At 40.1% G+C, this 27,412-nt stretch overlaps 1 protein-coding gene across 2 annotated transcripts in view; it reads right to left on the bottom strand.

Moving 5' to 3' along the window:
- Positions 1-27,412, bottom strand: part of slu7 (SLU7 homolog, splicing factor) — a 56,392-nt gene that overhangs the window by 23,982 nt on the left and 4,998 nt on the right. For both annotated transcript variants that reach the window (XM_060836743.1, XM_060836742.1), the window contains exons 2-6: positions 27,190-27,393; positions 25,132-25,285; positions 24,607-24,687; positions 16,463-16,627; positions 12,845-12,913 (exon numbers count right to left, since the gene is read on the bottom strand). In XM_060836743.1, coding sequence (XP_060692726.1) covers positions 12,845-12,913; positions 16,463-16,627; positions 24,607-24,687; positions 25,132-25,285; positions 27,190-27,362 — 642 coding nt within the window. In that variant the 5' untranslated portion in view covers positions 27,363-27,393. The remainder of the gene's footprint in view (positions 1-12,844; positions 12,914-16,462; positions 16,628-24,606; positions 24,688-25,131; positions 25,286-27,189; positions 27,394-27,412) is intronic.

The following is a 27,412-nucleotide window of genomic DNA, read 5'->3' on the forward strand; positions in this document are numbered from 1 at the left end:
CATGGCTAACCCACCTGGCTTGCACATCTCTCAACACTATGGGGCAAGTTAGCATTGCCAATCCATCTAATTTGCACATCTTTGGACCATGGGAAAAAGACTGGTGCACCCAGTAGAAACCCACACAGACATGGGGAGAATGTGCAAACTTTACACCGACAGTTGTCAGAGGTGGAATCAAACACAGGTCCCTGGTGCCGAGAGGAAGTAGTGCTGAGCCACTGTGCCATCCCAGACCGAGAGACAGAATAATATGAAAGCCCAAGCCATTACTTAAAAATGGACCAGATTTTTCATTTTTGAATTTTGAAACTATCTGGAAAAGGAAGCTTATAAATAGCTGAATTTTATTCTCACTTCACACAATCTGCATGCTCATTATTTCTCATAATGAACATGGTTTAGACCTCAATCACCCTCAAAGGAAGAACCATTTCTATATGAAGCTGTTCAAATTTTGAATTAAGTCAAGATGGTACTCAAAGCTTAGGGAGATAAACACTAAGTACTACATTCAGTTCAGTTGTTAGGAAATTAATCACAGATTAAGGAGGTCATGGTGGATATAGTCGGGGGATGGGTGACTGTCAAGAGATGTACAAGTCTCTTGTGGCTATCCCCCTCTCAAATAAGTTTTGGATACTGCTGTGGAGGGGGTGGGGTGGCGGGGGTGGGGGATGGCCTGTCAGAGGAAAATAGCATGGACAGCCAGGTCTTTGACATCATGCAGACTCTGTTGATATGAGAGGTCCAAGCAATCGATTGCGATTGGGACTCTCTAGTCAAAGGCACAGAAGGGTGTTTCTGCTGCTGCAAGCATGACATCAGGATGGTGTGCTACCTTCATTGGTCCAAGTTTTAAGGAAAATCAGGGGTCTTGAGATAGCTTTGGCAAATAAGGTTAAGGAGAATCCTAAGAGACTCTCCAAGAACATTAAGGACAAGATAATAATGAGAGCGATTAGGACCTCTTTGGATCAACAAGGGTGTTGATGAGTGGAACCACAGGAGATGGGTGAGATACTGACAAATACTTTGCCTCAGTATTTACAGTGGAGAAAGCTATGGAAACTAGGGAACTCAGGGAAATAAACACTGATGTCTTGGAAAGACTTCACATTACAGAAGAGGTGGTGCAGGAGGTCTTAAAATACATAAAGGTAGATAAATCCCTGGGACCCGATTCACTGTCTTCCAGGACATTGTGGTAAGCAAAGAGATTGCAGGGCCCCTTGCAGAGATATCTGGACCATCGACAGCCATGGGTGAGGTGCCCGAAGACTGGAGGCTGCATAATGTTGTAGCATTGTTTAAGAAAGGCTGCAAGAGAAGGCCAGGCAACTACAAACCAGTGAGTCTGACATCAATAGTGGGTAAGTTGGTGGAGGGGATTCTGAGAGTAGGATTTACATGTATTTGGAAAGGCAAGGAGTGATTAGAGATAGTCAGCATGACTTTGCACATGGAAACGAGCTGAAAAAGTGCAGCAAGTCAGGCAGCATCCAAGGAGCAGGAGAATGGACGTTTTGGGCATAAGCCCTTCTTCAGGAAGGCCTGAAGAAGTGCTTATGCCCAGAACATCAATTCTCCTGCTCCTTGGATGCTGCCTGACCTGCTGCACTTTTCCAGCAACACATTTTTCAGCTCTGATCTCCAGCATCTGCAGTCCTCACTTTCTCCCTTTGCACATGGAAAGTCTTGTCTCACAAATTTGATTGAGCATTTTTGAAGAGTTTATCAAGAAGACAGATAAAGGTGTGCAGCAGATATTGTCCACATGGACTTCAGCAAGGTTCTACATGGTGGGCTGGTTTATTAAGTTAGACCATATGGGACCTAGGGAGAGATAGTCAACTGGCTTGATGCTAGAAGACAGAGTAACAATACAGGGTCGTTATTTGGACTGGAATCCTGTGATTAGTGGTGTGCCACAAGGAGAGGTTGCGTGGGCTCATTGGTGTTTGTCATTTATATCAATGATATAGATGAGAATAAAGAGGTCTGGTGACTAAGTTTGCAGAAGTCACCAAAACTGTGGACTGTGAAGAGGGTAATCGAAGAGTACAAGATCTTGATCAAATAGGCCGAGAAATGGCAGATGGACTTTAATTTTGATAAATGTGAGGTGTTGCATTTTGGTAAAGCAAACCATGGCAGTACTTGAGTTAATGGAAGCGCCTGGACATGTTGTTCAATAGACGGACCTGAGGATGCAGGTTCAAAGTTCCTTTGAAGTGGTGTTAAATGCAGCATTTGGCATGCTTGCCTTCATTTGTCAGAGCATTGAATAAAGGAGTTGGTAAATCATGTTGCAGCTGTACAAGACATTGGTGAGGCCACTTTTAGGATATTGCATATAATTCTGGTCACCTTGCTGGAGGATGGATGTCAAACTAGAAGGGGTACAGAAAAAATTTACAAGGATGTTGCTGGAACTGCAGGGCTTGAGTATATTCAGGTTTATTGGTCAGAACATTGAGCATCTGGATAGGTATATGAATAGGAAGGGTTTAGAGGGATAGGGGCCAAATGCAGGCAAATGGGACTAGTACAGTTTAGCATACCTGGTCGGCATGGACAAGGTCAATGGAAGGGTCTGTTTCTGTGCTTTATGACTATCATTCTATAGTGTCAAAAATTCCCTATTACACAGAGCAAATGGATGCCTTTCAGAAACTTAGAATATTTGAATAATTTGAATTGCTAATTCCAATTTTGAAGCATCGTACAATCAGAAATAAGCAATTTAGGATGTAGGTTTGCTCGCTGATCTACAAACCTTCACAAACCTTGCAAGAAATAAGCAATATTTATTTAGTTCTTTATAGTCACTTTAACTTGGGATTAAGATACCTGATAATTTCTTTAAATCGAGAGAGGAAAAATAATTGGATTTTACAGCACCAGGGTCATTAGTTTGAACAGAATACAGTGGTGTTGGATGTAATGCAGGCAATAATGAGCTGCTGGTTGGCACTTTTTTTTAAATTAAAGTGACAGGCAATTTTTGCTAATTAAGAAATCAAATTTTTATTCTCCAAATGCTCAGCAATATGTGTAATCACATCCCTGTTGCTCTAACATTTAAACATTGTTGAATAGTGTCATGGCTTTTAGGTTTCCTACACATTCAATACTTTTGTACAGCTGGAGAAAAGAATATGCTTTTTCATAGGTATAACATAACACCAAAATTGGAGGTGTAGCGGACAGCGAAGAGGGTTATCTCAGATTACAACAGGATCTGGACTAGATGGGCCAATGGGCTGAGAAGTGGCAGATGGAGTTTAATTCAGATAAATACGAGGTGCTGCATTTTGGGAAAACAAATCTTAGCAGGACTTCTACACTTAATGGTAAGGTCCTAGGGAATGTAGCTGAACAAAGAGACCTTGGAGTGCAGGTTCATTGCTCCTTGAAAGTGGAGTCGCAGGTAGATAGGATAGTGAAAGCGGCATTTGGTATGCTTTCCTTTATTGGTCAGAGTATTGAGTACAGGAGTTGGGAGGTCATGTTGTGACTGTACAGCACATTGGTTAGGCAACGGTTGGAATATTGCGTGCAATTCTGGTCTCCTTCCTGTCGCAAAGATGTTGTGAAACTTGAAAGGGTTCAGAAAAGATTTACAAGGATGTTGCCAGGGTTAGAGGATCTGAGCTACAGGGAGAGGCTGAACAAGCTGGGGCTGTTTTCCCTGGAGCATTGGAGGCTGAGGGGTGACTTTGTAGAGGTTTACGAAATTATGAGGGGCATGAATAGGATAAATAAACAAAGCCTTTTCCCTGGGGTCAGGGAGTCCAGAATAGAGGGCATGAGTTTGGGGTGAGAGGGGAAAGATATAAAAGGGACCTAAGGGGCAACTTTTTCACACAGACGGTGGTACGTGTATGGAATGAGCTGCCAGAGAACGTAGTGGAGGCTGGTACAACTGCAACATAAGAGGCATTTGGATGGATATATGAATAGGAAATGTTTGGAGGGATATGGGTCGGGTGCTGGCAGGTGGGACTAGATTGGGTTGGGATATCTGGCCGGCATGGACGGGTTGGACCGAAGGGTCTGTTTTCACGCTGTACATCTCTATGACTCTATTTATAGTTGTACAGCACGGAAACAAACCCTTTGGTGCAACCAGTCCATGCTGACCATAATCCCAAACCATAGTTCCACCTGCCTGTGCCTGGCCCATATCCTTCCAAACCTTTGCTATTCATGTACTTATTCAAATGTCTTTTAAACATTATAATTGTACCCACATCCACCACTTCCTCAGTTGAAGTTTCTTATCTTGAATTCGTTAGGACAAATGCAAAGAAATAAAATTTAAAAAATAAATTTCACCTCTCTTGAAAAACAGAAGATTGGTTATCAAATTGTTTCACATGAGCTGAGGCATTGGCATGAGGAAAATAACTGGGGAATTTTTAAAAATGTCCCATTTACTTGAGAACAGCACCCAGAGTATTAACATTTGTCACTTCTACCAAGCATGACTGAACCACATACAAGCTTGGAGAAAGTGAGGACTGCAGATGCTAGAGATTAGAGTCGAGTGTGGGGTGCTGGAAAAGCACAGCAGGTCAAGCAGTATCTGAGAAGCAGGAGAGTCGACGTTTTGGACATAAGCCTTGATGAAGGGCTTTTCCAGCACCACATACAAGCTTGACTGATTATCTTAAAGTGATTGTTCGTGTAGCTATTAGCACAGCAAATGCTGCCCAACAATCCAGCACTACGCATGCCTGCACTGGTGGTGTATCCATGGAGCTCTCTGGTCTGGTGGAACCATTTTTGTCAGTTTCAATGAGAACTGTGTTTTTGATGGGAGAAGCCCCAACCTCTTGGTGTATATTTCTTATTATAAGTAGGTTATACATTTGCTATATTTGAATCTGTAGTCCCATAAGAATTACCTTAAACATATGCCATCCCATGCTCCAATTCACATTTAAGATGGAATAGTCATATCCTCCCTTACCATGGTGTTGGTTGAGAAGTCCACTGTGGCTTCTCTGCTACTACCTATCACAAGTTTGTACATTGACCAGTAGAAACATGCTGAGATTCGTATAGGTCCATGTGCGAGAAGGTCAGCCATATTAGCAATTTTAGGAATATAGTCCTAGCTATGTGCAAGCTCTATGTAGAAATAGGGCAGATGAAAGTTACCTTGCAAGACAATGGCTATCCTAACCAGACCATGGATTGCTGTATATTGTGCCCACTCTACTAAAAGATATGCTGGAGAATAAACGTGTCTCAAAAGAAAAGTGAACACAGAATAAGCAACCCATTTCATGCTGGTACTATGCACGATAATACAATTGTTTTTTTTCACAAATAGGACTCTGCCTCCCACACAATGAAACAATTTTATCCACGAATTTTAGTACTTGTGTGATGCAATGTGTATAGACCATATGCTTCAATGATTAGCTGACTGAATCAAAAAACACATTTTTTCAAAGTGTTCATAACAGAGTACAGACTGCGGTCAACTAGATTACACTTGAAAAGCACAAAACGTGTTAGATGGGACTGTGAACCGTCACTTGCTCAATGATGAATGCATTAATAACTACGCCAACCCAACCAAGATTCATTTTTTATAATGTGGCTCCTTTATGCTTTCATCTGATTACTTCAAAAAGCAACCCCAAAAGATACTGATGTATCTCCACTGTGATTTCAGTTAAAATAAAGTAGTTCTCAGAAAAGCCTGCTTGAAATATCTTAACTTGTTGGATCCAGGAATTCCCATTCTTCAGGTGCCAGTCAGGAAAATGGGGCAGATTGTTATTTTAACAAGTTTCTACGCTATACTGCTGCAGGATTTTTGACTACAGAGTTGAAGAAAGACCGGTGGTAAAGGCTCTAATTCTAGATGCATTACAGTCTCTAACTGGCTTACCCCAGGACCATCCGCAAACTAGCAAAATTAAGAGCACACAGCACCAAGTCAAGGAGCGCTAAAGCATTTTTGAAAGTGGACCAGCAGGGGCCATTTGATGCAACTGTGCGGAACAGACCACAAGGCTCAAACACTTGCCTCATGGACCTGTACCTGCTTTCAACATTCCCTCTCCTTTTGTCAATGCAGGTCTTGTCAACAGATAAAACTGAAGCCTGGACCACATTAATTGCGTGACAGGAAAAGGAGGTGCTGTAAGACTCTCTTACATTTGCTGGTGCATTGACTTTTCTCAGGTCACCAGTGAAACAGATAATTGCAGAAAATTGTTAAAACTTGTTCCAGAGCTGAAATCGACTAAAAGTTCTCAATGTTCCTGATAGCATATGCCTTTCAAAATAGTTTTGGATATTATATGAACAATATTGGTCAGATTTTCTATATGAGCTGAAGCTACAACCAAGATGCAATTCAGTTCAATTATAAATGCTTTCCAAATCTGGATAATGCAACTTTTGGTTCGAATATATTTACTTTTTTTGTTTAAGATTCCCTACAGTGTGGAAACAGGCCTTTCGGCTCAATAAGTCCACTCCGACCGTCCAAAGAGTAACCCACCCAGTCCCATTTCCCTCAAATAATGCAATATGGGCAATTTACCTAAACCTGCACATCTTTGGAGTGTGGGAGAAAATCGGAGCACCCGGAGGAAACCCACACAGGTTCAAGGAGAATGTGCAAACTCCACATAGACACCCAAGGCTGGATTGTGGATTAATGAGGAATGACTCCAGCATCTGCAGTCCTCACTTTCTCCATTAATGAGGAATACCCTAGTTCACTGCCAAGTGTAGAGCAGACAGAAAAAAAAACTAACACAGATTTTTGAAAAGGAAGATATCTGTCAGGTTCAGCACAATCTTTCAGGAATAGAGGCCTCAGAAGCAGGAATAGGCCATGTGGTCATTTGAGCTCTGCCATTCAATCAACTCATCACTGGTCTGGATTTAGTCTCAACTCCACTTGCCTTTCTGCCAAACAAAGATAAGTGAGTCAAGTCATTGACTTTGGATAGCCAATGGCATAGCCCCCATCACTTTTTAGGGCAGATAAATCCACATACAAACAACTCTCAAAGAAAAAAATTCTTATCTCTAAATTAAAAACGATGCCTCTTATTCTTAAACTGTGGCACCTGGGGGATCCAAGATGGCGGCGACCCAGCAAGTCTGAGTCTATAGTGCTCTTCCCAAGACTTGGGCAAAGTGGGTCACCCACCCCCACCACACTCACCAAATCATTCATAATAGCTGTTAACTTAAAATAGCTGCTTAGTATTACATTTAAATAGTCTAACATTTAGTGAAAAATGACCAAAGGGAAGGGAGCCCGCAGCTCTCAACAAGCAGGACCCCCTCCCCCACCTTCTCCCTCTCCAGCTGCAGCAGAGGTGTCCACAGCCGCCCCGGGGGACTTACCGACGGTAACAAGCCTTGTGGAGATGATCACCAAGCTGGACGCGAAGATCGATGCCTTTATCGAGGAGTCCCAACATCGCCGGGAATCACTCTCGGCCGCGCTGCAGAAGCACGGCCGAGACATCCAGGAACTCGAGCGCCGAGTCGGAGGGGCGGAGTTAAAGGCCGCGACCTCCGAGACTGCAGCTCAATCAGCCGCAGATCAGGTCCGGAATCTCGAGCAGCGAGAGTAGGGTGCTCACTGTTAACTCTAGCTTTGTATTATACTTGAATTCTCCTCATTTTATTGAGGAGCACCTGGGTCAAGGGTGGGGCATTGGTTGGGAGAGGATAAGATGGACTTTTGGAGAGGAAGTGACGCTCCCTGGGAACAAGGGGGAAAATCTCCATTTAGGTATGTTTTATATTTTTTTAATTTAGAAATAGTTTTTTATTATATTGTTTTGAGTGTATTAGAGAGCCTTTATTTTTGTATATTTTATATGCTCCATGCTCGAGATGTTCCAGATAGGGTTTCCCCTCCCGAGGGGTCTCGGATCTGCCCAGATGATTATGGTTGATCAGTCGGTTAAGTGGTGCACCTGGAATGTCAGGGGGAGCAATTCGCCAGTTAAAAGGAAGAAAATATTATCAAATCTTAAGAAAGAAAGAGTTGATATAGCTCTCCTACAGGAGACACACCTGTCGGATAAAGAACACTTAAAATTACGGTAGGGTGGATTTGATCAGGCCTTTTTTTCTTCTTTTAGCTCAAAAAGCAGGGGAGTTGTTATTCTTGTTCGGAAGAATTTCCCTTTCAAAATTCTAAATCAGATAAAAGACGAATCTGGACGATATATTTTGATTAAAGCCCTCATAAATGGAGAGGAATATGGGATTCTAAATTTGTACTGCCCCCCGGCACACCCCTTTAAATTTATAACGGAAGCTTTTTCAAAATTGATGGCCTTTGGTGCCCGTCATACAATTATAGGGGGAGACTTTAATTGTAATATGGATCCGGAAATAGATAGGATTCCCAAGAGTGCTGCTGGAGTATCTCCCAGATCTAGACAACTGGCGGATCTGAATAAAGAATTAGGATTGGTAGAGGTATGGAGATGTCTCCATCCACAGGGTAGAGATTTTTCTTTCTACTCTAATCCACATAAATGTCATACAAGAATTGACATGTTTTTTGCCCCATCGATTTTTTTAAATTCCATATCATCCTGTAAAATAGGTACTATAGCAATTTCTGACCACGCCGCTGTATATATGGAAACTAAGGCAAGGAACAATGGGACATCCGCTCGGCATTGGCGTATGGACCCCTTCCTGATAAAAGATAGTAAATTTGTAAAGTACTTCTCCCAAGAATTTAAAACTTTTTTAGAAATTAATTCACGTACGGCTAGCAACCCATCAATGATGTGGGAGACCATCAAAGCTTATGCACGAGGTTTGATCATCTCCTACTCAGCGACCCAGAAAAAACTGAAGCAACAGCGCCTGCTCGAAGCACGCTTAAAAGCAGCTGAAACAGCATTCGCTGATAGACCTTCGATTATAAAATTGCAGAGGATTACGGCTCTTAGGACAGCTCTAAACACTACGCTTACTCAAACTGCTAAGAGGGAAATATTATTTGCAAAACAAAGGTTATATGAATATGGCGACAAACCGGGTAGATACTTAGCATTTCTTGCAAAGAAAAAGAAGGTCCCTCAGACTATTACGTCTATCAAGGAAAGTACAGGTACTCTGACTCATGATCATAAAAAGATTAATGCGATCTTTAGAGAATTTTATTCTGAGTTATATAAATCGCAAGATTGTGAAGATAGGACTAGGAGGATGCAGTCATTTTTTAAAAATTTGACCTTTCCGGGCTTGACTCCAGAACAGGTATCGGTCCTAAATGCTCCTCTAACAGTCCAAGAAATACTTGATGCAATTAGGCAACTTCAGAGCGGAAAGGCACCGGGCCCAGATGGTTTTCAAGCTGAATTCTATAAAGAATTTACAGAAATATTGGCTGATCCACTTATGGACATGTATAACTATGCATATAGTCAGGGCTGTCTCCCGCCTTCGCTGAAAGAGGCAAATATCTCTCTTATCCTTAAAAAAGGAAAAGATCCAGAAGACTGTACATCTTATAGACCAATATCCTTGCTAAATGTAGATTTTAAAATCCTCTCTAAAATGTTAGCACTGAGACTAGAAAGGGTACTGCCATATATTATAAAGGAGGATCAGACGGGATTTATTAAGGGCCGTAGATCATCCAATAATATTAGAAGGGTTTTGAACATGATCCAAGCCTGTCATCAGGGAAAGATACCAGTAGTAGTCTCATTAGACGCGGAAAAGGCATTCGATAGGGTTGAATGGTCATATTTGTTTTACACATTGGAAAGGTTTGGCATTGGACAGGTGTTTGCCAAATGGGTCTCAACATTGTATAGTGATCCCAAAGCAGTTGTGGTTACCAATGGATTAGGTTCGGATAGCTTCAGTGTGGGTAGGGGCTGCCGTCAAGGATGTCCTCTCTCGCCATTAGTATTTACGCTAATAATTGAACCACTAGCAGAAGCTATACGGACTGATCCTAATATAACGGCCCCGAGGATTGGTACAGGCAAACACAAAATTACCCTTTATGCAGATGATGTTCTTTTATTCCTCAATAATCTTCTGATGTCCGTACCTCGTCTAATTCGAGTTATTAATACATTTAGTGCATTCTCAGGCTATAAAATTAATTTTTCAAAATCGGAGGCTATGCCAATGGGTGGCCTGGTTATGACACCCCACTTAGTGGACGGATCCCTTTTTCCCTTTCGTTGGAGGGTTTCTTATATTTAGGTATTTTTATTACTCCAGTATTTGGTCAGTTGTATAAGGCGAATTTTGTGCAATTACTGGAAAGGATAAGCAGGATCTCCAGCGATGGGGAGACCTTCCAATTTCCTGGTTGGGTAGAATAGCACTAATTAAAATGAATGTTCTGCCCTGTCTCCTATATCCTATGAGAATGCTCCCGGTGATGCTGCCAAGGATGGCCCTATGTAAATTATATGGCTGGCTGGGTTCCTTTATTTGGAATCATAGATGGCCCCTCATTAAGCTGAAGAAGCTACAGCTTCCACAGGCAAGGGGAGGACTGGACTTCCCAGACTTTAGGAAATATCAGTTAAGTTCCCTACTAAGTTACATAGCTGATTGTGGGTCGGACAAGACCCAATCTGGCTGGACATCGAGGCCTCTCAAGTAAAATACCCACTTATTAACCTCTTATTTTCAGACAAGAGGAAAATCATTACAGATCACTGTAAAAACCCCATAATACTAAACACAATTAAGGCCTGGAATATAATGCGACAAAATGAGGGTAATTTACATAAAACATCCCCCTATGCACCGATAGTAGGGGCATGGGGATTCCAACCGGGGTTTACAGTTGCCACTTTTAAACTCTGGAGATCCAGGAGTATCTCATGTTTAGGGGACCTATTTAAAGATGGGGTCCTGATGTCTTTTGAACAGCTGTGTCAGAAATTCGGATTACCCAATGGAGACCTCTTTCGATACTTCTAAATTCGAGATTATATACAGAAGAAGACTACGTTAATAGATAGTCTTTATAAATCAGATAGAGAACGTAATGTCCTACGACCAGTGGGGGTATCTTCCGTCAGTACTACTTATCATTTACTACATGATGAAGTATCGGGAAATATGGACAATCTGCTTAAAACATGGGATCAGGATTTGGGACTAGAAATCTCTATAGAAATGTGGAATGATATTTGGGAAAATGCTAGAAGAATTACTATCTGTAACAGAACCCAGGCTATCCAGCTGAAGATCCTTCATAGGGCCCATATAGCACCGGCTCGATTGGCAAAAATTTAAGGCAGGAGCATCTCCAATGTGTCCCAAATGCAAAATAGAGGTGGGCACTCTTGTACATTGCCTATGGACTTGTCATAAGATCCGTAGATATTGAATTAAAGCAGCAAGTACCCTGACAGAAATTTTAGGAACGGAAATTATAGCGGACCCTGTATCTCTCCTTTTGGGCTTTTCGAACTTTTCCTCCCTGGATATGCACGGGAAGAGACTATTTTCTATTCTCTCTTTCTGTGCAAGGAAAAATATTTTGGTGAACTGGGTGGCTGAGGGCCCCCCTGGACTTTCAAATTGGCACAGATTAATTATGGAATGTATTCCCCTTGACTTCCTTACAAATATGGTGCACCGAAAGACTGAATTATTTTATAAAATATGGCAGCCCTTTTTGAATTACATAAATGCAGATATTTCGGCCATCCTAACAAGGGCTTTTATTTAATGAAGATTACAAACCTGGCTGCTCCGAGGCCCCTTAGGAGAGGAATCCCGCACAAATACGGGTTTTATCACATTTGATGTTACTACATTCCGAGCATGTAAGAGGCTTAAGTATGCACTCTGGTTAGTTATAGGTTAGATTAGTGGAAAGTTGAGTTTTGTTTTTTTTTATTTTGGTAATTTTTTTTTCCTTTGTTAAATTTTGACTATTGTATATTTGATTTAATTGTACATCAATGTTTGTATTTGAAAGTTTTGTTTATTTTTGTAAACTTGTAAAAATGTTAAATTTCTAATAAAAATATCTTTTAAAAAAAACTGTGGCACCTAGCTCTAATCTACTCAACAAGGGGAAATATTCTCTCAGTATCCACAGTCTACTCCCCTCAAGACATTTAAATGTTTCTATCAGAACATCTCTCATTCTATTAAACTCTTCACTCCACTCACTCCTAGGGTGAGAGAATTTTCCAATGTGGAAAAGTTGCCCAACTTTTCCACATTGGATAATTCTCTCACCCTAGGAGTGAGTGGAGTGAAACTTTCTTGACGTACTTCTAATGCAATTATAATTATTTGTTTCAAATAAGGTCATAAAAATTGCTCTACAGTCAGTTAATCTCACTACGACCCTGTACACCTGCAGTAAAGCTTCCCTACTTTTACATTCTGTTCCTCATAGATCAAATGTTGGGGGTTTTGTTCCGTGTTTGCAAAATTTTGAGACCTATGCACTAGTATGCCTAGATTCTTCTGTAGGTACAGTTCTGCAATTGCTTGCTATTTGAATAGTGGACTGACTTTCTATTCTTTCTGTAAAAGTAATCAGATTGTCATTTTCCCACATTACAATCCATCTGCCAAATTTTTGTCATTCACTCAACTAGTCACATTGCTTTGTAGCCTCTGTACCTGCACTAGACAACTTGCTTTCCTGCCTATCTCTATGTTATCAGAAAATTTGGTCTCTGCATCCATACCAATCGATACAAATTGTAAACAGTGGAGGTCCAATGAAGCTTAGGGAATTCCAGTAGTTTCAACCTGCCTAAAGCCAGCACACACCCAGCTTTGTTGATGTAGATATGATACAATATCCTGCTTAATATATACTCACCACATAGTCCACTAACTTCCCAGATGCCAACTCTTCCTGCAGTTTCTGAGCTTTCAGGGTTCTCTTGGCCTAAAACAGAAAAAAGACCTTTAAAGCAAAAGTAACAGCACTTTAATTTCAGTCCATTATTTTTTGCAGAAAATCTAGAATTGGCTTTTCTAGTTACGGACCTGGTGATATTTATTTTGATCATTATATACCTGCAATGACCTTGAAATTTTACAAAAAAACAAATGAAAGTTTTCTAAAATTAGCATGAAATTTCAGTCAAGATTTGCGTTTTGTGTACAGGAATGCTCCCAAGTCTAAACTTATCAAATACAGTCATTTACATCTTTGAGAGATCTACAGTATTTTACTGCTGGATTAGTTAAATGAATGTTGAGTTGTGGTGATATATTTGCCCTAAATTATGCAGCATGTACCAAATTCCATTAGCCACACAGATTTAGTTATTTATTCTAAAATAATATCAATTTTCAATGATTTCTTTTAGAAGGCCTCTGATAAAATTTGGTCTGCTGCTTACCATGAATCATTCATTCAGTCTCCAAGGGGAAAAAAAAACATAGATATAATTACTGACCTTTTAAAATAATGGCTCAAATTTTCCAGCCTGGTAAGGTCAGAGTTCTGGCCAAAGGTGCTTTTTGGGACCCTACAGAAATCCGGTCATGAGAGTCATGCAGGAATTACCCAGAAGATTCAAACTTTAATTATACATCTTCACCCCCCACCAAAGCCTGACCACCTCTCTCCTCCCACTAGCCAGCTCCACCCGCCCAACATCCGATCTCCTGGCTATTTCCAGGATGGCCTCCGGGATTGTTACATAAATATTGATTTTCTTTCATAAGCATGGGTTAAAAACAAATTCAAAACATGGAAGTCAAGTTTAAACATAGCTGAACTCTGCAATTGGTAGTTGAACTCTACAATCAGTAATTACCTCAGTGGGCAGAGTCGAAGACCAAAACCAGCCGTAGATGAGATTGGATGCCCAAATCAACACGTGCCAACGTGAAATATCAGCCAGCCCTCAAAGACTGAGGAACAGCCTATCCCAGCCTTATTGAATGGATATTACTAGTGCTTTCAGACTGACAGTTCAAACACAGTAGTAATGACCTATGAATAGGGTGTGTCAGAAGTGGGTAATTAGGGCAAATTTGAGGCTGGTTGGAACATTTGGGCCATTAGGTCTCAACTTCAATAAGTGATCTCTCCATGAGGAAAATCACAGCTATTTGTGAGACACTGATCATTTTCACTGCTATTACTGTGACATACTGCTCTACAAAACACACATTTAAAAGTTTTGACAATTATTTTGAAAAAGGCCAAGAAACAAAAACCACAGAAACACTGATTTTTTTTCCTCCCAAAACTGAGGGGCATTCCAGCCATAGTACTAGAATGGTTCAAATGCTTGAATGCAAGCCATTGAGTGTGCTTTTGGCTCCATCTGCAGGACAGAGTTTTCCAGCTTTATGAATAGCTCACTTCAATTATTTTCCAACAGCTGTGACTTTCCTCCTGGGGAAGACTAATCTACTTGAGACCCTATATCTTGAAAGGGCACAGTTTCTCGGAGTTCAGATTTTTTTTTCATTTCAATTAAAGCTAGGATTGTAAAGATGAAATCAAACCGGGTCCAGATTTTGTGTTCAATGGGAAATAAACCATATTTTACACTCTTTATACCTGTGCAGACAGCGGATTTTTTGAACTGCAAAATACAGCTAATTATTAGAGTCAAAATTGTATGCTGCTGACCCCACAGGGATTTGGGAACAAAGGCAGTATCAGTGTGACTTAACAACTTAGACTGAAGAATCCTGCATAGCCAATAAGTCTAAGCTAGAATATTTCATTGAGAAAATAGAATAGAAAGTGCAATAAAGGGAGGGGGAAGAGAGAGAGACAGAGAGACAGAGACAGAGAGAGACAGAGACAGAGACAGAGAGACAGACAGAGACAGAGAGACAGACAGAGACAGAGAGACAGACAGAGACAGAGAGACAGACAGAGACAGAGAGACAGACAGAGACAGAGAGACACACAAAAACTAGCAATATAGTTAAAAAATGCGAACATGCTGCAAGAAGTACATTTTCTGTTGAAGAATTGTTTGACAGTATTTACTTACATGAGCAAGCTCTAACTTCAAATTCCTCAACCTTATCCCTTTCATATGTCTGAATGTCAAGTCACTTTCTTTGATTAGACATAAATCATTGCAGCTCTGCCATATTCAATTGTGAGTAATGGCTGACAACCAAGCAAACACCAGGAGGTGGCGGCTGTCCAAATATCCACACCATCAACAATGGAGGAGCCCAGCACATCATTGTAAAAAAACAAGACCAAAACACTTGCAACTGCCTTCCTCCAGGGTTGCTGAATGGATGATTTATCTCAGTTTCCTTCTGAGTTCCACATCACAGAAGCTAGTCTTCAGCATATTCTATTCACACCACATAATATAAAGAAACAGCTGAAAGTACCAAATTTGGAAAAGGCTATGGGGCCTGACAAAATTCTGGCAATCGTCCCGAAAACATGCTCCAGAACCATCTGCACCCTGAGACAAGCCATTCCAGTAAAGATGAAACATTTGTTTCTATCCAGCAATATGGAAAATTACCCAGGTATATCTTGGTCCAGAAGAAGCACGACAAATCCAACAAATCCTGACCTAACAATCCACTCTTGTCCTACATTCCCAAGGCTTGCAGCAGTTCAAGGCGGCAACTCATCACCACCTTCTCAAGGACAAGCAAGGATAGACAATAAATGCTGACCTAGCCAGCAATGTCAGAATCTAAACAAAAACTCTTGAAATTAAACCTCTGGAAGAGCGGAGCAATTAGAAATATATGTGTGGATCAGTCGAATTTACTCCTTGATAAAGGCAAATGATAGCCTGATTATTATTTCTATCTAAAAATTCAGGCCTGAGGTATCATGACTCAGTAGTCAGATGGTATGAATTTTCATCAGCCTACACCAAAAGAGGGAGAGAATGCAATTGCACCTAAGAAAATAAATAAAAGGTGTATTAATTGCTGTTCTACTCTGAGATAGTTCTTTAAACATTTGTTGCTTTGATGATTTCCTTCCCTTTATTAATTAGGAAAACCTCAATATTATCTTCCCACATAAAGCACAAGGTGTGATATCAAAGCTGTAAGCCTCCACAATTTCCTTAAAGTTAATATAGTTTCTCAAAATAGAGTTACCCATAATTTTCTTGAACTGTACAGTACTTCTTATAATAAGCAAACTTTAAATTCTAATTATTAATGCAGCCATATGGAGCCATTTTGTTACCCACAAAGCTAACTGAGCTAAAATAGCAAATAAACATTATGCATAATGTTACTGAAAGCTTTATTTTAAAATCAAAATGAAATAAACACAGAGCAACCCAGTTTAAACTCCGGTCTGGATGAATAAAGCAAGCTCTAAACTACCAAAGGCAACGTGAAAACCATTATTAATAAGCACTATAACAAACCAATTGATGGCTAAGCATTTATTTTTTAAAAATTTCAAGCCACCGTCTCAACAATTATTCTTCCACTTTGCCATTCAGAGGTTTACTCTATCACTTACCAAATCTACTTTTGAATATTCCTCCACAATCCTCATATGATCCTCTGAATCATAACCATTCCAACGATCACGTTTTCCATCGTAGTCAAACGAAAATGTTGGCTGCATGTGTTCATCCGGAGCAATGTCAACACCTGTAAATTTTGCTCCTACTTTCCTAGGTCTCTATTAAAAAAAATTGAAACCTCTGTAATAGCATTGTACGAATTGAAGTTACAGAAAGCATTTACAAAATTATTATGTAAAGGTCTCTGCACAGTTATTCTTATCAAATATCCAAATTACAGTGAAACATTTATATTTTCACTTTATTCATTAATTCCTTCACAGAGACTTTAAATGGCCCAGCCGTCAAAATTTTGGACATGGCTTCCAGTTACAGATGTAGCTGGGAGGCATCTAAACCAGAAAGTTTAAAGTTTGGTCCAATACTCTTGTATATGGTTGACAATGTAAGTTGAGGGAACTGGGAGGGATGAAACAGAAAAGTTGAGACAAGTATAAAGCTTATGCAACACACAGAAGTCCTAAAAATAAAAACTATATACATCCAGGTATAAGATTACATTCCTACAATTTACCCTGAGCTACACCAATGTGACCACACTGATGCCATCCTGGAGTGCCCAAATTTTGTTTGTCACTAACAGCTATAGTTTTCGATTAATCACTAGGCTAATCTCCCTCGCTGTGATAAAACAGATTAGCTGCAATATATACAGTCTACTCAATTTGTAGAACGATCTGTTTGGCTTGGTTGGCTCAAGATTGGTACATAAGACAACCAAAAGTTGCAAGCTCCATTGAAATCAGTGCTGCTTGGGAAGTTTCAAATCAAGTTAGGAGAAGGATGAGATCTCGGACGTACCAACATAATGCTAAATACATGCACACTGGGTTGGGCGACACATTACTTGAGCAAGGAATATAAAGTAAGCCATGCTGTGGTGTAAGATTTAAATGGAAGATAATATATTCTAAAGTAGGATCTTTGCATGGTTATATACAATTAATGTATGTAAATGCACAAAGTCTGGTGAACTTCTAGTGTAAATAAATACCTGGAAGTACGGGATCGAAGTCATACGATTAACCAGGCTGTGTGCTCGTGTTTACATGTGATAATGAGAAGCCTACTAGTGTCAGTGAGAAGAGGCTGCTGCTCTCTCTCTTTATCTCCAACTAAGATAGCACTCTCATAGCTCAGTTTGATTGTCACTATATTCCTGCAGGGAGACAGAACTTTTAAAATATTTGTACCTACATTGGTTTTCCAGAAGAAATAGAAGCTATCAGCCACAACCTTAAAACATCCAGCGGAGGCCCAAAGATCTTTGCATAGTCAGGTGGCACAGACAGCTATAACCATATTATCTTACTTTTCTTATTGGATGTTAACTCAGTCAACTTTAATTTCCATACTCTAATTTATATTCTTGCATGTTTGGTCCCAGAATGTGTCTGCATTCAAATTGAAGAAGTCAGACATATTTATTATTTATAATTTTTAATATTTTTACTTGGATGAGTTTGAGCACAATAAAACAAACGACTTACTTGTTTAACTCAAGAAATTCTGTCTGGCTAATTCTTTAGCATCCATGCATAAAAAGACAAAACTGACATTACACCTTTCGGAAATTTGAACGAGTGGCAAAAGAGGGTAACGATTTTGCCTCTCCTCATTTGATCATACAGTGTGATTATGGCTTTACAAGGAGGGGCAGGAGAGCCTCATTCCACAGAATATGGTGAGTGAAGTTAATCAAATGTCAGTAGGGGGGCATTTAGGAAATTCTGACCATTTATTATAGGACTTAGGTTAGGACAGGGAACAATAATGTAAAACTACTTAACTGAAGGAAGGATGACCAATTCTGTGAAATCACATATTTGAAAGATCTTATTTGACTTACATGCCAATGTGAAACTTGAAAAGGGTTCAGAAAAGATTTACAAGGATGTTGCCAGGGTTGAAAGATTTGAGCTACAAGGAGAAGCTGAATAGGGTAGGGCTAGTTTCCCTGGAGTGTCGAAGGCTGAGAGGTGACCTTATAGAGACTTATAAAATCACGAGGGGCATGGGTAGCGTGAATAGACAAGTCTTTTTCCTTAGAGTGGGGGAGTCCAGAACTGGAGGGCATAGGTTAAGGATGAGAGGGGAAACATTTAAAAGGGATGTCAGGGACAACGTTTTCATGCAGAGAGTGTTGCATGTATGGAATGAGCTGCCAAAGCTGGTACAATATGAATAGGAAGGGTTTAGAGGAATGGGACTAGATTAGGTTAGGATATCTGGTCAGCATGGACGAGTTGGACCATACGGTCTGCTTCCACACTGTATCTCTCTATGACTCTATTTAGGGTTCCTGTTACTGTTGCAGGCAGGGAGGTGAGGGAAGGAAAGAGGACAGATGGGACAGAAAATTTCAAAGAATGGCAGGCAAATTTGCAACAATGGACTAGATTTGAAGAGACGAATTGGGTAGATAAAATTCTTTCCTGATGAGAAAATAAGTAAAACAAAACTAGTGCTCCCTAGATTATAAAGAGACTAAGATGATACAGAAAGTAAGATGCATGGTTGAAATTACAACTGAAAACAAAGATGAACAAAGTTCAAAGAAGTGAAGATTCAAATTAGAAAGGCTTAAAGAAAGCAAGAGAAGTAAATCCGAATGTCTTTCAAAGACACTTATGTAGTGCATGGTATTATGTATGCTTAATTTCATGATCCATATGTAGTATAATTATAAATTGTAGCTTTAGGAAAATTAAATTTGTACATATAAGGTCACTGAAATTCTGGAAGAAGCCAGACCACCCAAAGTTGTTTCATAGAGTTAGAAGTTTGAAAATATAGAATAGTTAGTAACTAATTTCTGAGTCATGTCAGCGAGGAGATAAGATACCCCCCCAGTTATTGTCCGAGGGTTATAATTATTCATCTAGATGATCACAAATCAAAGAAAACTCTGGAAGCAAATGATCAGCCAGGGAAGATCACAAAGAATCCAAACAATTTCCAGATCAAAAGACAGACTTAACATGGAAGATTAACAAGTTTATATTTTTATCTGGAACATTCCAGATGTGCCATGTTTGAGAGATGGGGAGTCTTATCTGTGCATTTGCTCAAAGAATGAGTTAGTCAATCTGAATGTCAGTCAGAAAGTAGTGCTACATCTGTTGCAACCAGAGCAAGGAGCATGGAGACCAGACTAGAGTCAATAAGCAAAAATTGAGAGTGGACTTAATCTTAGAATTAAAATTCCAAACTCATAAGGAACTAAATTTGTCAGTTCTACCTGCATAGCCAGGGGAAAACATAGGCAACAGAAGTCTCACAGAAAGTCAGAGTGCAGGTTCTGGAAGTCTAAGTGCTACACTAGGAAAATTAAGAGGACTACAGTGAATTTTTAAGAGCTATGTCACACATTGATTTGAACTCAGAAGTGAATGAGAAACTCAAAATTTCTATAGACTACTGGGGAACCCTTGGGTGGGATAAAATATAACAGAGTGCCTTGTCAAGACTTTCAGGCTTAAATAATAAGATGTAGGTCGCATGATGTTAGATTCGTAGTTTTTACATTGTTTTTTTTCGTACAGTAAAAGCATTTGGTTAAAAAGTGAAACCTTCTGGCATAATTCTCTCAGTTAAAATCTGAGAATTCAAAAGATCTTTTTAGAAATGGTTTCCTTCAAGTTCATTAAAAAAGGACCAAGACCAATTATAGATCAACCTGTTGACACGTTAAAGGGTACTAAATTAGCATTTTGTACTTGCCTTTACTACAGAAGATGGTGAAAAAGAATTTGGCTTAGATACCAAATAGGGTAAAATTGATAAAGGTAGAGGATGATAAGATTCTTGACTAATAAGATTCAATAGTTAGCAGGGTAGGTGGAAGTTTAGGGTCGAGGCCATAATCAGATCAGCCATGACCTCATAGAATGACAGAGCAGACTACAGGAATCGAATGGATTATCAGACTCTTAATTTATAAATTCTATGCAAGAGATAAAAGAAAGGCCACTGTATTTAAATGTTACAGAATCACCAGGAGCAAATGGACATATTTATGAAACTGATTTTTCCCATGTTTTGGCTGTGGCAATTTGGGAAGTTTCATGGCTGATTTCTCTTGCTAGTGTTGGCTTTCATGCTTTTGGGCCATATTTAATTTCAAGCGAAGCACCATTCAAATGTTGCAGGTCAGGAACTGCCCTTAGTGTGCTGCTGTACAATTCCAAACAATATGGCCAAGGAAGCACCTCCGGGTGCTCCGGTTTCCTCCCACAGTCCAAAAATGTGCAGGTTAGGTGAATTGGCTATGTTAAATTGCCCATAGTGCTAGGTAAGGGGTAAATGTAGGGGAGAGGGTCTGGATGGGTTGCGCTTCGGCGGGTTGGTTTGGACTTGTTGGGCCGAAGGGCCCGTTTCCACACTGTAAGTAATCTAATCTAATCTAATCTAAAAGACAAGGTAGCACCCCACTTTGGCAACAGGGACCTCATGGATTAGGTTCTGGAGTGGAGGACCATTCACATTTCCCACAATAACCACAAGACCTCAACAGCAGACCCTGCTAGCCTGATCAGAGGCTGCACCCAAGGCAGTCAGTTCTGCTTTAATGTGTGTTTCTTCAACGCAAATTCGCTAGAACACGATTGCAAAATTTAGACCAGTATTTGTAGAACGTGAACTTTCCTTACTTGTATTGACTATTCCAGTCCCACTGCTTGAAGTGGTGCTGTTATTATGCAATTTTTCTTACAACTCGGGATCACATAGTTCCATTCCTATCTCATTATAATCAGAACAGACTGCAGCATATCCATAGTTAGGAGGCACACAAAGCAATGCCGCAAAAAGGTTCATGACCTTTTATGTCCCATAAAGTTATATATCACCACTGCGCTCTGCTGCCTTACAGTCTAACTCTGTTGCTCACCCAACTGCCAGCAAGCTTATGGCATATCTTTCTTCACTGCTGCATAATGCATCTTTTCTCAATGGCTCTCATTCATCATGCTCACAAACTACTGACTCTTCCTGCCAACTATGCTTCCTACTCATTTACTTGATACAGGAACGGTGGTGAGGTGTTCCAACAGTAGTAGATGCTCAAAGTTTGGGAGAAGATTTGTAGCTCGGGGGCTCATTGTTATGGTTCTATTTGCCAAGCTGGGAAGTTGTGTTGCAGACGTTTCGTTCCCTGTCTAGGTGACATCCTCAGTGGTTGGGAGCCTCCTGTTGAAGCGCTTCTGTGTTGTTTCCTCCGACATTTATAGTGGTTTGTCTCTGCTGCTTCCGGTTGTCAGTTTCAGCTGTCCGCTGCAGTGGCCGGTATATTGGGTCCAGGTCGATGTGCTTATTGATTGAATCTGTGGATGAGTGCCTTGCCTCTAGGAATTCCCTGTTTGGCTTGTCCTATAATAATAGTGTAGTCCCAGTCAAACTCATGTTGCTTGTCGTCTGAGTGTGTGGCTACTAAAGGATAGCTGGTCACGTTGTTTCGTGGCTAGTTGATGTTCATGGATGTGGACTGTGAGCTGTCTTCCTGTTTGTCCTTTGTAGTGTTTTGTGCAGTCCTTGCATGGGATTTTGTACACTACATTGGTTTTGCTCATGCTGGGTATCGGTCCTTCGTCCTGGTGAGTTGTTGTCTGAGAGTGGCTGTTGGTTTGTGTGCTGTTAGGAGTGCTAGTGGTCAGTTCAGAATGTTTTTGATGTATGGTAGTGTGGCTAGTCCTTTGGGTTGTGGCATATCCTCATTCCGTTGTCTTTCCCTTAGGCATCTGTTGATGAAATTGTGGGGGTATCCGTTTTTGGCGAATACATCGTATAGGTGTTCTTCTTCCTCTTCTTGCAGTTCTGGTGTACTGCAGTGTGTTGTGGCCCTTTTGAACAGTGTCTTGATGCAATTTCTTTTGTGTGTGTTGGGGTGGTTGTTTTCAGTTTAGGACTTGGTCTGTATATGTGGCTTTCCTGTTTCCCTTTGTGGTGAAATGTCCGTTCGGTGTTCTCTGCACAACACTACTATTATAGGACAAGCCAAACAGAGAACAGCCAGCGAATTCCTAGAGGCATGGCACTCATCCACAGATTCAATCAATAAGCACATTGACCTGGACCCAATATACCGGCCACTGCAGCAGACAGCTGGAACTGACAACCGGATGTGGCAGGTACAAACCACTATAAAGCCGGAGGAAACATCACAGAAGTGCTTCACAGGAGGCTCCCAAGCACTGAGGGTGTCACCTAGACAGGGGATGAAATGTCTGCAACACAAATTCCCAACTCGGCGAACAGAACCACAATAACTAGTAGACGCGCCAGACATTTTCATCTCACTCAATCTGGCCCTCTGTGGCACCTCAATGGAAACAGGTCACAATAGGGCAGAGGGGACAAGACAAGTAAACAGGTACTTGATATCCTTCTCCTCAGCCTCTTTGAGGAAAAAAATTCTTGAGGTCTCAGGAGAAGATTGTGACAAATTACATGGGGATGCAGAGACCTCCACATCTCAGCAACTGTGTAAGATTCAATGTAATGGGTCACTCCACTATTATGATCAATATGGTCATATTCTTAAGATGCTCAAAGTAATTGCTTCATAAAGATGAGTTTGGAGAGGATGGAATCCAAAACGTTGCTGTTCTGACAGTAAATTCAAAGTTTGTTTAAACAGTAATGCATACCTTCACAATGACACATCATGTAAAACATTAAAGTTGTGGTTCTGTTCACCGAGCTGGGAATTTCGTCCTCTGTCTAGGTGACATCCTCAGTGCTTGGAAGCCTCCTGTGAAGCGCTTCTGTGATCTTTCCTCCGGCATTTATAGTGATTTGTACCTGCCGCTTCCGGTTGTCAGTTCCAGCTGTCCGTTGCAGTGGTCGATATATTGGGTCCAGGTCAATGTGCTTATTGATTGAATCTGTGGGTAAGTGCCATGCCTCTAGGAATTCCCTGGCTCTTCTCTGTTTGGCTTGTCCTATAATAGTAGTGTTGTCCCAGTCGAATTCATGTTGCTTGTCATCTGCGTGTGTGGCTACTAAGGATAGCTGGTCATGTCGTTTCGTGGCTAGTTGGTGTTCATGGATGCGGATCGTTAGCTGTCTTCCTGTTTGTCCTATGTAGTGTCTTGTGCAGTCCTTGCATGGGATTTTGTACACTACATATATCTTTAAATCTTTGACAAATTTGTTAATGTTGCTGAGGTTCATTACATACGAGAGTAAATGGGAGGGAAACGGAAGAATTTGACAGGAAAGTTTTTAAATTCTGAATGTGTAAATATTTTGAAATGTTTAATTTTAAGTGTGTCATTATTCCAAGCCATGGCAATATTTGAACAGTGTGATTTTGGAGGATTTCAAATGAATCTTTGACATGTTAAATTTTTGTAACAATTTGTATAAATAAAATTTACTACCAGTTATTTATTCTTGTTTCTCTTGCTTTTATCTGGTAATTATCTTTACCGTAATTAATTGCATTTTTCTTCTTTATTTGGGATTAGTTGAGCGATCAAATCCGCTTACTGCTAATAATATGGTATTTTGAACTGCAGCATGAATTTCAGCCCATCAAAACTAGTGCCCATGTAATAGTCAACCCTTGTGGGGTGGCACGGTGCCTCAGCACCAGGGACCCAGGTTAGATTCCTGCCTCAGGCAACTGTATGGAGTTTGGCACATTCTCCCCGTGTCTGCGTGAGTTTTCTGCGGGTGCTCCGGTTTCCTCCCACGGTCCAAAGATGTGCAAGTCAGGTGAATTCGTCATGCTAAATTAATCATGGTGTTAGGTGCATTAGTCAGAGTGAAATGGGTATAGGCGGGTTACTCTTCAGAGGGTCAATGTGGACTTGTTGGACCAAAGGGCCTGTTTCCACACTGTGGGGAATCTAATCTAATCCATAAGTTAAACCTTTAAAAATAGTCTAAAAAAATTTGACTTTTATATGAGTATATATGGTAAATCTAAATAGGTTATTTCTAGAATAGTGAACATCTCTAAATTTGTGCCAAAGTAAATCATTTTGCCTTCTCATATACCTGCTGCAAATCAGTAGCCTCAGAAAGTAACTTGAAAGAGACAACAAATTCCTGGAAATTGACAGTCACTTACTTCCATGCAATCCTTTTTCGCATGTGTCATTGCTCCACAGTTTTCACATGCACCTCTCCTGTATTTGGTGACAACAGAACCCTGAGTAAGACAATACACATCATCACCATTCTATGGTCCATTTTCCTATTTGAATACACAATTATAACATTATTAAACAGAATTCAGGTCTTTAGGTTTTTACAGAACATACAAATTAGGATTAGGAGTTGTTCACTTGGCCTTATGAGCTTGCCTACCATTCAGTAAGATGACTGACCCAGTCACTCCAAGCTTCTGTCTGCCTACCTTCCCTGTGAGACAATAAAAATTTCTCCTTTTGATTTGTTTTTGCTGAAGGAACCTCTACAGTCAGGTCATACAAATAACTTATTTTGGAGTATTCCAAAAACACCATTCCCGCTCATGTAATGAAAAATTAGTAAACCATCTACACTTTTGTGGGTTTTGAACTTTATTCAAATTTTTAAGCAATTATGAAATTAAAAATCTCAGTGAAAACAAATTTAAGCACACTCTACATACGTCCTTTACACCTTTCTTGTACCAGTCTCCAATTGAATTGAACTTCCTCTGCTTTTCAAGTTGTGGCCTTTGGTGCTTGAGAGTAGGTCTCTTGGAAGGATCAATGTACCAAGGCACAGATGATATATACTGAGGAATGTGCGGGTTGATATCTCTACAAGATGCAAAATGAAACAAAAGATTAGTTTAAATTTTGATAGTTCACATTTTTAATCTTGAAATTCTGCCAATCAACATGGCATTTCAGTTAAAACTTTGAACCATTTTGGGAGTTATCAATTGTCATGATGAGCACTTCACCATTTATTATCCTGATTAAACTATTATGTACCTGAAAATGTTCATTGTGTTATTAATGCATACTTTTAAATAATTTGATCTTTGCTTTGAAAGCTGTTTAACAAAATAACTAGCTCCATAATGAATTCAGCACATGGTGTAGCCCTTCAATGAAAACTCAGGACAAATTCCAGAAGTATTTCTTCCCTAGACATCTCTGCAATACGTCAATAGGTGACACAACTGGAATTTTTTAATAAGAAATAAATCAGACCACGATTTTACACTTTATATTTTGCAATCCTAAAAATTGGACAAACAGCTTTCACCCATCATTACTTTGTAACTAAATTTTCCCAAATCCTACTTTAGTATTAAAAGAAAACTAAAAAAAAAAGACATGAAGTCAAATATTTTTGTCTTGTATTCATCAAGACCAGGCTGCAAGAAACCACATTTAGAAAAGGAACACCAATTTATATAGCTTGAGAAGATGAAAATTGGTTGGACTATGGATTGCCTGGAGATACAGCAGGAACAATTTTGTTTAATTCATTCATCAGATGTAGGTGTCTCTGGCTGGGCCAGCATTTATTTCCTATCCCTAGTTGCTCTTGAAAGAGTGATGGTAATTTGTTTCTAAAATGCTGAAGTCTATTTGCTATATCAGCAATATTGAAGGAAAGGTGATATACTTCCAAGTGAAAACAGTGTGCAGCATGAATAGGAATTTGCAGGTGGTGATGGTGCGATGTGTCTGCAGCTCTTGCCCTGCTAGATAGTGCCATGGGCTTGGAAGGTGCTGCGTAAAGAACCTTAGAGAATGGCTGCTCTGTATCTTGTAGAGGGCATGCAGTCGATGTTGGAGGGAGTGAATGATGGTGGATGTGGTGCCAAACAAGTGGTATACTTTGTCCTGGATGGTGCCAACCTTCAAAAAGCATGTAAAGGAGATATGTACAGTGTGCTTAAATCTGTTTTCATTGAGATTTTGAATTTTATAATTCGTTAAAAAATGAAAAAGTTCAAAACCCCCAAAAAAACCACAGGGTTTACTAATTCTTCATTAGGTATGGAAATGTAGCGTTTTTGGAATACTCAAAGGAAGTATTTTGTATGACCTATAAGAGTTTCTTTCAGTAGAAACAAATCAAAAAAAAGGGAGAAACTTTGACTGTCTAGCAGGCAAGGTAGACATGAGCGTGGAGAATTGGATCAGTCATAATCTTATTGAATGGTAGGCAAGCTCAAAGTTACAACTCCTAATCCTAATTTGTACGTTCTGTGTAATGGAGCAAAGAAAACTAAGGACATGCGCAGTGTGCCTACTTTTGTCACTTGAAATATTTCAAGTTAATCAATAGAACACAGTCAACAGTTAATTGCATTGGAGCTGTACCCATCAGAATGGAATATTCCATTGCTATCCTGACTTGTGCCTTGTAGATGATAGGCACACTTGGGGACTTAGAAGGCAAGTTACACATTGAAAATTTCCTAGCCTCTATCTGCTCTTGTAGCCACAGTACGTAGATGGATTATGGAAATTCGGCCAATTCCAGCTGTATTCCCCGTGGCAACACACTGACCAACGCAGGTTTTCCTGCCTGATCTGAATTTATTCAGCTAAGATTTGACAGTTAAACAGATACAGCAGTCAGCAGCCATTAAACTAACATCTAACAGTTGTTGATCAATTTCCATATCCAATTGTGTTCATTTCCCTAAGGGAGTGAATCAGCTAAGATCAAAAAATATTGCAATCAAAATGGTACCTACTTTCCTTCTTCATCCACTTCAGCTGGTGCATTTCCAAGCTTTCTCTGCTCTTCTAGTTCTTTCTTCTTCCTCCAGTCTTCCCTGGTCATCTTTTTTGGTTCATCTAAGCCCACCATACCTGAAGACTCTTCAGAATTAGCTGGGTTCTTGCTCTGCACAGTTCTAGATTCCATAGTGTCTTGATTGTAAGTTTAAAATCTTAATCTGTGAACATCAAAAAGAA

Source organism: Hemiscyllium ocellatum, chromosome 16 (assembly GCF_020745735.1).
Source record: "Hemiscyllium ocellatum isolate sHemOce1 chromosome 16, sHemOce1.pat.X.cur, whole genome shotgun sequence".
Taxonomy (NCBI): Eukaryota; Metazoa; Chordata; class Chondrichthyes; order Orectolobiformes; family Hemiscylliidae; genus Hemiscyllium; species Hemiscyllium ocellatum.